Here is a 12,559-nt window from a genome sequence, read left to right on the forward strand (position 1 = left end):
ATTATTTACATTAGGGGAGGTAGTTTAAATTTTTCTTTAATGGAAGTCGAATTTAAGAGTACTCAGTTACAAATGAAGACTAATATCACTAGATTGTGGTAACAAACTCTCTTCCGTCCGGCTTACCCAACCACCCACAACATTCCCTTCCATATCTCTCTCTCTCCCTCTCTAACCAACCGGTACGGTACTTCATCTCCTCCATCAACCTCAAATCGCACATAAGAGGTTACAACAATAAGCATTCCAAAAATTTTGAACTTTGTCTTTATACTCTTAATGAATTTGTGTAACTACTATGAAGGCTGACGGTGGGGTAGTGGGAGAGGAGTGAAAGAGACAGAGGTGGGGAAGGGGCCTGCAAGTGGTGGGAGAGCGGTGGGCCATGGACTGCAGGTGGTGTGGGAAGGCGAGGGGGGTTGGTTGCTGGTTTTGGATGGCGGGGAATCAATCGCCATAGGATATTTTCACGCATGAAAAGGGATATTGACTTCCATTGGCGCTTGTAACAAGGGTCCACAGCTGAACAATGTTTCAAACTTCGCACCATGGTCTCTTTCCGTGGCTGCTAACACCATTGATCGGAAGTTCGTTACCAAGGTTCAGTTAGTAACAATACAACTTATGAGGTCAGTTCCCCATCGATCGTATGCGCTCACGTAATTTTATTTAATTGTTCTATAATAGAGAATAATGTTTGAGGTTGTTTCTCTATTTGCTTCATATTTTAGGGAATTATAATGAACATATATGACCGCAAGAGTCAATTGTTTCAGTGTTGTTTCTACCGTGTATTATAGGAGACAATTATCTTAGTGTTGTCTGACTTAAATATTCATGTGAACATCACAATCACGACATTGTTGTGCAAACCTGAAAAGTGACGAAACTATAGCATAAAAGTGATGTGTAAAAAGTACGAATAGAAGATTGAAAATAAAACAAGAGTAAATGTGTGCAGTAAAAGTGATCAACTTTAAATAAACGTACTAAATGAAAATCATATCATCTCAATATCTACAAAGAAAGTGTACAAATCATAGCATCTCAATATCTACAAAGAAAGTGTACAACGTAACACGCCTGAAGATATTAATTATAAAAATACTAGACTAATTACTACAAGGATGAGAGAAGATTATGCCACCATACCTCGACGTCCAGAGCTCCAAATCCTACTAAATTTTGGAGGAGCACAAAACAAAGAGTGTGACAGACACAAATAAAGATTTCTACAAAATCATTTATTTGTTTAACATACTAACACCTTACTGTAAAAACTCATATGAGAGACGCATGTATTACCAGCAAGCAAAAGCTACCTTTGGAGTTTATATTATTTTTTTATCCATGTAATCAAACTCGGATTTGTTTGTTTAATTAATAAATATATTTTTTAATGAGAAAGACATGGCCCAATTTAGATTGAGTTTTTTCTCAAAATTTTAAGTAGTTGATTCATAAATTTTCGTGCTTAAGATAGAAATTGTTTATATTATATATAAATCATTACGTAAAGATCATTTGTATAAAAAATCAATCAAAATTAAAGTTGTTTAGTCAATTAATTGTAACAAATAGATAAATAGTTTATTTACTTAATCCATCCATTTATTTTTATACATTCCGGTCATTAAATGATATCATATTTAAGTGACTTTTTTTACAAATATGATATTTATAGCGTAATTTATAATATAAATAATTATAATCATAAAAACAACTTGTCGTGAATTAGCCACATAATAAATTGAGAAGGATTTCCTTCTCATCCATTGAAGAGCCAAAATGCATTTCTATTTTGATTTGGGCCTCACTTCCCATGTCAATTACTTTGATTTGATTGTACTATTAGTTGATAATTGAAACGAGAGTTAATTTCAGTTTACTGTTTGAAAGTATTTTTATTTTCAACATCTGATACATTAAGGTTATTTCATTCCAGGGTAGTACATGAAGTTAAAATTTTGGAACACTTTTATATATTTGTTAAGATTGGTTTTAAATTAGTTGTTAACTGATGATATGACGTTTATGTGAATAATGACTAGAGATCACGTGTCAATATAGAATCCATATAAATATTAAAAAATTTAGAAATTAATAATAAAAAAAATTATTACTTTGAAAACAAGGAACCAGGAACGTATGGAATTGATGATTTGAACAGGTGCGAAAGAAGAAAGAAAAAGGAATAAGCAGAGGCCTGGAAAGAAAAGGTAGAAAAGGAATTGATTCTTCGAGGGGGTGGGGTGGCGGTGGAAGTTGGTGGGGGTTTTGGGGACTTAAGGATTTGGTGCATTGCAGAACCTCTAGTAAGCCCTTTTATGCAATTCTACATCGAGTTGAAGTTGGCTTAGTAATAGATTTGGAACCAGTAAGTCCATCTGATGTTCCAGTGACTGCTGCGGGAGCACTGAAATCTTATAAGTGTGCAGCCAAAGCCATCTCGAAATTGCAGTCTTTGCTAAGCGGGGATATATCATTATTAAAAAAAAATCTGGTTTTGGCTTCAGCCAGTCTTCTCCGGCCGCTAGGTTTGGCTCTCCACCGCCGTGAAATTTGGTAGGTGTGGCTCTCCATCACCGTCTGCTCCGGCTTCTCCGGCCGCTGAGTTTGGCTCTCCACCGCCATCAAATCTGGTAGGTAGGGCCCGGATGTTTGAGTTCACGGGGTTGTCCATCCTCGCTCTAGAATCGTCCCATTTCCGATATTTTCCTTCACAGTCCAGTGGACCCCAACGCCTTGAAATTCTTGTTCCTCAAGTTGTCACCCGTCAAATCTAGAAATGGGTCGGGTTAGGATATGGTGGTTAGGGAGAGGTGGGTCGGGTATGGAGGGATTAGGGACAGAGGAGAGTTGAGTCGAAAAAAAGAGATTTTTCAGTATGGTTGGAACACGGAATAATATATTACATGTCATTATATAAATGGTGGGATATGTGTGTTAAAAAATTAATAACTTAAATATTTGAATTTTCCATCACTTATATGAAAACACGTTATATACCACTTGTGTTCTAGTTACAATGAAAAATTTATCGTCGAAAAGAACAGGGGAGGTGGCCCATATTGACATGTGGCGTTTATTCATTGTTCACGTGAGCGTCACGTCACTAGTTAACGGTTGATTTAACAACCTTAACGAGTGTATGAAAGTGTCGTAAAATTACTTCAGCTACCACTCTGAAATGAAAAAAACTTTACGCATCAAATGTTGAAAACTAAAAACTTCAGAGTAGAACATTGAAATTAATCCTTGAAACAAACATTTACTCCTTATATAAAGGCACTGAAGAAAAATCCCACTACACCATCCATAGGTGTATATTTTTGTAATTATTTTACTTTTTCTGTTTTGAAAATTGATAAATTATATTGATAAAGTAAATGATTACAACCAAAGTAAATTGTAGCAATAGTTTCTCAATTTTAATTAAATTAGAGCAATGATCCCTCAACTAAAAATTCATTACTATTAGTCCATCAACAGTCAATTCATCAAAACGTGTAGCTATCGTTATTTTCGTCAACTCCATTAAAATTATGTCAAAATGATTTATATTGGAAGTACTATTGCTACAATTGAATTAAAGTTGAGAAACAATTTCTCCAGTTGAATCAAAGTTGAGGGACCATTGATACAATTTTTCTTTTTTGATCTCTCATATTTGCCCCTTGATTTAGCCTCACGTGTATGGCACATGACTCATTTTAATGAAAGTTCTAATGGAGTTGATGAATATGACCATAGATGTATGGTGAGTTGAGTGACCAATGATAATGAATTTTTAGTTGAATGACCATTGCTCTAATTAAGTTGGATAATTGCTACAATTTACTCTTATAACCATGAGGGTAAAAAAGTCAACTCATGTCATAAAGAATTAGGCAAAGCCATGCTAGACACCCAACATGATCATTATCGAATTCTATTGGTGAGGATCATGATGATTCGTAAATTGTGTCTGTTTATCGTACATTGTGCAATCAGTTTTTATCATGTACTGTTTGTATTTAATTTTAAATAAAAATATTTAAAATAATTTCTAACCATACGATGTACGATGAACGTATATAATTTACGGATCTCCGAGATTCTCACAAAGAAAATCCGGACACGCTAGACACGAGAACCCTTACTGCAATTCTAATGCAACCTCCTTTTTTCCCACTTAAGAGTAATATGGGAAACTAATTTTACCTTTGTCTTTTAAAAAAACAAATAAAAAATTATTATTATTAAATGGATGGGGTAGAATTCAAACTAATTAAATCATTAAGGGGAGACGAGAGTTTTGGGACATACACTGTAGGAACAAAATTTGAAGCACCACTATAAGAGCAATTCCACCCCATTCCAAATGTCCCAGCCCCCAGTCCAAAAATCAAACTAATCCTCAGTCCATTTGCTCCACCCCACAAAGCTGACTGGCACCCAGCCCAAGCCAGGCGCCAGCCCAGCCTGTTTCGGACAGACCCAGGAACTGGGCAAAATACACGGCGCGTGCACGACACGCGGGAGCTGAGGCGAGTAGCCGACAAGGAAAAGGTGGGGCTGTCAGCCCACTTGTGTCCCGTCCCAGGCAATCTCTGAGCCGTTGGATTTCCAATGGCTAGTTTATCTAGACCGTTGGATTTCCAACGGTAAAAAAAATTAAAAAATTAGTTTTAAAATGGACCGTTTGATCACAGATCAACGGTCCACGTTTTAGACGAAAAAAAAATTAAATAAAAGGCCCCAACGGTCAGATTTTTTACCGTTGGCCACGTGGCGTGATCTTAGCTATTGGATTTGAATTTTTTCAAATCCAACGGTCCAGATTAATTAACTAAATTAAAATTTATTATAAATTATTAAAAAATACAGAAAATTTTTAAAAAATACAGAAAAATTTGAAAAAATTTATATTTTTTTCCTATAAATATCTAACCCTCATCTTCCACCTTTACACCACATTACAATATTTTCTACACTTTCTACACTTTCTACATATCAATATTTTCTACAATTTGAGAGAAAAAAATGTCTTCGTGGAAGGTTATTGAAGATGTTACGTTGTGTGAATGTTGGGTTCACACTACTCATGATCCGATTACGGGTAATGAGATGGATAAGCGAGAGATGTGGAGTAAAATTACGAAAGCGTTTTGTGATGTACATGGAGAAAACGCCAGAACTAGTCAAGGTCTTCAAGGTCGTTGGAAAAAACTCAACGCATCATTTACTTGTTGGAAAAACGCCATCTCTCATGCTTCCGGTAACCTCACAAAATAGTACGTTCGGATAATGACACGTGGCATGACGTGATTGGTTGAAAATCTTATCGAAATCTTGGCTAAATTATTGTACCATGGAAGTGACACGTGGCGTGTCGGGATTGGTTGAAAATAATATCGGAAATCTATTCACAAAATAGTACGTTCAGATAATGACACGTGGCGTGACGAGATTGGTTAAAAATCCTATCCGAAATTAAAACTATTTTATTTTTTTATTCTTTATTTTAAATGGGTTAAAAATCTTATCCGAAATAAACTTAAAAAAAAAACACACCAAATAAATGCGCTGGGTGCCAGCGCATTTTTTTAGGGGTGGAGATGCCTTGGCCTATTACTGTTCACTCCAGTCTATTACTGTTCATTTGAGTGGATAAATGCGCTGGGTGCTGGCGCAAAGTCCACAGGGGTGGAATTGCTCTAAACGCTGTAAACCCATAAAGATTTCTCGAAGATCATGATGTCCCCGCACTTGATTTGGTGTGAAGATGCTAATGTAAAGTGGAAGGGAAAACAAATCATGAGCAAAGTAAAATAATACAACTTTGACCAAACCTATTTACTAAGATATTAAATTACATGTCAACTAGAATATTATATTGCATGTCAATTTTACCTATATCTCTACTATGGGAAAGTGGTGTGGACCAAAGATGATTCCACTTCTGTATGGAAATGAGTATGGAAATGAGAATATAGGAGAGCTTGTGTCTAAAAGTGCTTTTCTCTTTTCTTTTGTAAGTGTAGTTGAAATGAGAGCACTAGCGAATGACAATTGCTTATAAGAGGTTGAGTTGTTATTGTTAATTAATTTTATGGTGGAAATTCAATTTTTTTCATGGTATTAAAGTAAGTTGACTATTTTGTGAAACACAACGGCCACATATGCTCCATGTCACTCAATTCGTGTTTTCCATATGTTTGGCTTGAAAATTCATTACACGCAGTAGGAACATGTGAGGATGTGAAGGTAAAAAAGTTACACATCGATGAAAAGAGAAACCTTGTAAGGGCATTTAAGAGGTTGAATACTCCTCATATTTTTAATTGATTTTATGATAAAATCTCAACTTTCTCCATTTATTTCCTGAAAGCATGATTAATCAAGTAATTATTTAGCGATCGATCGCACACAAATGGAAGAACCAATTCTGTAGAAATGGAGTCCTTTCACATTTGAAGTCGTGGACTTATTTTTCGTTTTGCCTTTCGGAAGCAGACGTCAATTATTGTTGCTGCTTGATTTGAAATGTTTCCACTCCCTTGCTTCCCTCGATACTCACTTAAGCAACAGGCTGGGGTGGGGATTCATTTTAAAACAGCAAGATATTATTAGGAAAATGTATTGTAAAATCATTTAACGATTACTTATAAAAACACTTGATAGGCTAGCATTAGTAAAAATTTAAAAATGATTTTCCCACACTTATTTTAATTTTTTATTCGACGATTAAAATTTAATAAAAACAGAAATGCACGAGAAGAATAAAGGTGTGGAAATCATTTTTTGGGTGAAAGCACTATCAGAAATAGTCAAATACCCCAAAATATGTTCAAATACTCCAAAAATAAAGGACAAAATAAAAGGAGTTTTAATAAAACACTTTCAATACTATTTACTTTTAATAAAAAATTATATTTATCCTTTTCTCTAATACTATTTACTATACCTATAAAAATAATTTTTCATCAAACACGTCTTGCGAAAAGCGTTAATTGGGCTAAAGTATAGTCTTTCAAATGGGCATCCAACTTTAAAAAAGTGCGATAATTGTAGGGAAATAGTGTAAAGTGAATGCAGTACTGCTATGACTAAGAGTGTGCGAATCATTCGGATTCGGATCCTCTACTCGGTTTTATTGTGTTTGTTGTTTACTCGACTGTTAATTCTCACCGCACATCACAATTCAAAAGTGTTTGAGCAGAAGAGTGGTGGATTTTTAGTATGTGGAAATGAAAAAAATTTGGAACACATAAATTGCAACATGTGAAATGCATTTGAAATAAAAAAATAAAACATAAAAACATCAACCGTACGAAGAGGAGTTTTATTGAATTCCGAGAACTTTTTTTTCATCTTGTTTAAATTAAAGAGTCTTAATTTGATTTTTTTTTAATTAAGATGGTTTAATCAATTGTCTACTCAGCAATTTTGTATTTATTTAATATATATTCACATAAGCAAGCTAATAACTATTTCATACAGTCTAAGGATTTTAAATTCGTGACTTTATTAATTAAAAATATTAATTTAACTAATTCCTTGTTGTCATTGTAAGTGACCATTTACTATAGTGGTGGAAAGGTGGTGAGTCCATTGGTGACTTTATTAATTTAATGATGTGGGTTCAAACTTCATTGGTGGCTAATCTAACATCTAATTAAATAATATATTGTTTGACCAAAAAAAAAATTTCCTTATTGTCAGTAAAAAAAGAGAGAATTTTTTATTTCTGTTCTTATATTTAATTAGTCTCTTGCTTCACTAAAATAAAGTTATTAATACTTTCATAAGAAAGCTTCATTAATTTGGTAAAATTTTACACATAGTTATATAAATGTATTTAAAACTTATGGTACATTTGAAAAATTGGAAAATAAACGTACCGACTTTTGGTACGTTTAGATTTTAAATGAACTAATAAACAAATGTACCATAAAACTAAAATTACCCATATTATAGGTAATCAAATGTACCAATACAATCAAACGATCATACAATCAAACGTACATGTACTATGATTATGTATGTGATAATGAGTTTTGAATATTCGATTTAATTCACTAAACTAATTATTATAATAAACAATAAAAAATTTAAAATCTCCAGAATGAGAGATGCATGTAACTATAACAAATTCATAGGTAAAGAATGATAGGTAAAAAAGGAAAACGAAAGTAAAGATGCAATGTGAAAATTTTTAGGGTGGCTAGCAAACAATTTCATGAATAAAAAGGTAAAAAAAACAGAGGAACGTCTAAAATTGAACTTTTAATAAAATGAAATTAATCACTAAAACTGTAGGGAAAATGTTTAATCAACGAAATTGAAAAACGAGGTGTTTATATCAAAATGCCCCTAAACTATGTAAAATAATCATGGGAACACAAACCATACCACTAAGAATAAAGAGAAACTGCAAAACGTGAAATACATGGCTTTTCATTTTTAGTATAAATACATGATGGTGTTCTTGGATGAGATTGTCCATCTTTTACATGCTTTCCAGAACTTCGCCACAATGGCTTTGACTCCATGGTTTCTCCTTCTCCTTAGCCTTATATCTACTCTGCTAGTTGATGTCACTCTATCTGCTGCTCACCAGGATAACCGGAAGGCATTCATAAAATATGCATTTTGAACAATTCCGTTTCTCTGCTCAAAATATGTTCATTAATTAATTTAATCTTCTGATCTTGGATATATTAACTGCAGGATTATATTGTGTATATGGGTGACAAGCCAAAGCCTGAGGTTTCCACCACTACCACATCAGCTCTTCATGTAAACATGCTACAAAACGTCGTCGAGGACAGGTTTAATTAATTATCACATATGATAGTGAGCTTAATTATATATACTGATTAAACATTATCCGTGACAAGGGTACCATTTAATTTAGTCATCTCTCGTAGCATCTTCTCGTTGTTTTTCGAGCTTAATTATGGCAGAGTTTGAAAGTGTCAAATCTTTGACGATTTTGATTTTTGACGTTTATTTATCCAGCAATATAGCGCATGAATCTCTGCTTCTGCACAGCTACAAGAGAAGCTTCAATGGCTTTGCTGCCAGGCTAACAGAGGAAGAAGCACAGAAGTTGGCTGGTTGTCTTATGAACCCAACTTCAAATTATTTTTTAACTTGCATAAACATTAATAGTGACCATTGTATGACGAGAAAAATATATGCAGGAATGGATGGTGTTGTGTCTGTTTTCCCTAGTGAAACTAAGAAGCTCCAAACAACAAGGTCATGGGACTTCATTGGGTTTCCTGAAATGGTGAAGAGAAGCGCCATTGAAACTGATACCATTGTCGGGATGATTGACTCTGGAATTTGGCCTGAATCTGCCAGCTTCAGTGACGCCGGGTTTGGTCCACCCCCCAAAAGGTGGAAAGGCGCATGCAAGGGCGAAGGCAATTTTACTTGCAACAAGTAAAGCAAACCAGTTTATTTCAACCATCCACTGCACATTTCAAAAAAAAAAAAAAATCCACGTGATGTTGTTAATTACACTTGGACAGAAAAAAAAATAAAGTGCAAACTTGATTATAATTTATATGATATGTTGTTAAATTGTAACTCTTACTAAAATATTATGACATATTTGTTACACTTGGACAGTAAAATTATCGGAGCACGATATTACCGCAGTCAACCCTACCCCAAAAATAGCAGTGACGTCATGTCTCCGAGAGACACGGAAGGCCATGGAACCCACACTGCATCAACAGCAGCAGGGAACTTAGTTAGCAAGGCAAGTCTGTATGGTTTAGGGTTGGGGACAGCAAGAGGAGGGGTGCCATCAGCACGCATTGCGGTGTACAAAGTTTGTTGGTCAGACGGGTGCCCGGACGCTGATATTCTAGCGGCATTCGATGATGCCATAGCTGACGGTGTTGACATACTCTCTGTCTCCCTTGGGGGCCGTAAACCGTTAGATTATTTCAGAAATGCCATTGACATTGGAGCTTTTCACGCTTTAAGAAAAGGAATATTCACTTCCGCGTCTGCTGGTAATGAAGGTCCAAACCTGAAAACTATTACAAACTTTGCACCATGGTCTCTTGCTGTAGCTGCTAGCACCATAGATCGCCACTTTGATACCAAGGTTCAATTGGGAAACCACAAAATTTATGAGGTAATTGATACAGAATTTTGGTAGTGATTCTGGTTGAGCAATATATACACTTTTGGAGAATCAACAATATATATATATATATATGCTGAAGATGCACCAAAATACTAGAGAAGTGATTAACATGAGAGTTGATTATGATTTGTTTTTGCTTCCTTGGTAGGGAATAGTAACAAACACATTTGAACTCAAGGGTAAATTCTACCCCATAGTATATGCTGGAGACGTTCCAGATAGGGCAGCAGGTTACAATGGGGAAACATCCAGGTATGTGTACGCATTTTGAGAGTATATATACCATTTATATTGAAGAACCACGGTAGTCTAGCATAAGTCTAACCAGGTGCTAATAACATGGATATATATATGGAACAGGTTATGCCAAACAGGCACGTTAGACACAAAATTGGTGGAGGATAAAATTGTTCTTTGCGATGGGCCTACTGGGGATGGGGCATTATATGCAGGCGCATTTGGTTATGTTTTGACAAGCCGAAATGCAGCAGATGTAATCGATCCTGTTCCAATACCAGCAGCTTCCGTTTGGTTCCATGTTGGTAACGAAATTACCCATTACATAAACTCAACCAGGTATCAATATTTGAGAATGATTGATTTAAAATATTACTAATGTGCGAAACTAACATAAATCAAAGACCCCTTATTATGTTATTGCTAATAAATCCTGAATCCCTGTAATGATTCGTAGGAACCCAACAGCAACAATTTGGAAAAGTACTGAGGGTAGGGATGCACTGGCCCCATATGTACCTTCATTCTCATCAAGGGGTCCAAATCCAAACACTCCTAATATTCTCAAGGTAACTTCAAGGCCCCGTATGTGTGTGAATGCCGACTTAAAAAATGAACAAACCGAATCATGAATATTGAGGGGTCTTAATTTTCCTCCTTGTTTTCTCCTATATGTTGCAGCCAGATATCGCTTCTCCTGGAGTTTCCATTCTAGCAGCATGGCCTCCAATTGCCCCAGTTTCAGGTGTTGAAGGTGATGACAGAGTAGCTTCATACAATATAATCTCGGGGACATCAATGGCATGCCCACATGCTGCGGGCGTGGCTGCATACGTCAAATCATTTCACCCCAATTGGTCACCTGCTGCTATCCTGTCAGCTCTTACGACTACTGGTATAGATGCATTTTCATAAATGTACCCATTACAATACAACCGTTCTCTCACATATTTGATGAGTTGTGTGACCAATTATTATCAGAGATCATGTGACCAAGTCTTGTGAGAGAGACCCTACATGTAATTAGACTTTGTCCATGATGTACATTGTATTACCTAAGATTTATATGTTTGATTAATTTGTAACGATTTTGCAGCCAAACCTATGAGTGCAAATCTTAACCCTGAAGCCGAATTCGCGTATGGTGCTGGCCTAATAAATCCTAGTAGGGCTCCGTATCCTGGTTTGGTATACGATGCTGCTGAAATCGATTACGTAAATTTTTTGTGTGCACATGGCTATAGTACCAGATTATTGAAAGCCCTTACCGGGGATAGCTGCTCATCATCACAATCTAGTCATGGAACACTCAGTGATCATCTAAACTATCCTTCTGTTGCACTTTCCACCTCGAACCCTAAATCCGTCAATGGCATTTTCAATAGGACCGTCACAAATGTTGGATCACCAAAGTCCACATATAAAGCTAAAGTGAGTGCACCACCAGGACTTGAAATCAAAGTTAATCCAAGCATTCTAAAGTTCACATCTCTCGGGCAGAAGCTATCGTTTCAAGTCACGGTGAAAGGGTTGATTGAAAAAACCATAGTCTCTGGTTCTTTGGTGTGGGATGATGGTAATTTCCAAGTGAGGAGCCCCATTGTAGTGTATTTTGTGTTTTGACAACAAGGTATGTGTAATAATGTATGATGTATGAATAAGCAACATGAAGGGCTCCAATGAAACAAAAGTGCAACGTACTGATCACGATGATGTATTTTAAATGAAAATTAAATTATTATATATTTATGAACCTTTAATATGATGCAGTACATCGAAATTTGAAACATACTCATTTAAGGATATTTTATAGTTCTCTGTGCAATCTAATTGTATATTTGATTGTTCATTTTTGGTCTGCATGGGAAATATGGATTTTCTCCTATGTTGATTACTTGATTTAAGTCCCCATCCCTCGTTGCCCGTTTATACAGGTTGTAGAGTCGGAACCTTCGTGATTAAAAACAAAAGACCGAAAAACTTCGGTGGGGACATTTGCAAACAACTACGTATACACATGAAAAATATCAGAATAGTGATGCGTAAAATAAGTTAACACACAAAATTAAACCCTCTTTTTATCAAATGTAGTAAAGTATGTAAGTAGGGATCGTTCTAGGCCGGGGATTAGGAGGGATTGCTAAACACTTGAAAACTGACTTAAAAACA

At 35.5% G+C, this 12,559-nt stretch overlaps 1 protein-coding gene across 2 annotated transcripts; it reads left to right on the top strand.

Moving 5' to 3' along the window:
• Positions 1 to 8,383: 8,383 nt before the first annotated feature.
• Positions 8,384 to 12,152, top strand: LOC103414685 (cucumisin-like). Of its 2 annotated transcripts, none has more exons than XM_008353048.4 (10): positions 8,384 to 8,617; positions 8,716 to 8,816; positions 9,007 to 9,104; positions 9,192 to 9,435; positions 9,625 to 10,141; positions 10,302 to 10,405; positions 10,514 to 10,729; positions 10,848 to 10,959; positions 11,072 to 11,285; positions 11,487 to 12,152. In XM_008353048.4, the coding sequence occupies exons 1-10, from the start codon at positions 8,462 to 8,464 to the stop codon at positions 12,011 to 12,013; spliced, it is 2,289 nt and encodes a 762-aa protein (XP_008351270.2). In that variant the 5' UTR covers positions 8,384 to 8,461; the 3' UTR covers positions 12,014 to 12,152. The 2 variants fall into 2 exon arrangements, with proteins under 2 accessions (XP_008351270.2, XP_008351271.1); XM_008353049.4 differs by having other exon boundaries at positions 8,388 to 8,538.
• The last annotated feature ends 407 nt before the right edge of the window (positions 12,153 to 12,559 follow it).

The sequence above is a fragment of the Malus domestica genome, chromosome 07 (genome assembly GCF_042453785.1).
Source record: "Malus domestica chromosome 07, GDT2T_hap1".
NCBI lineage: Eukaryota > Viridiplantae > Streptophyta > Magnoliopsida > Rosales > Rosaceae > Malus > Malus domestica.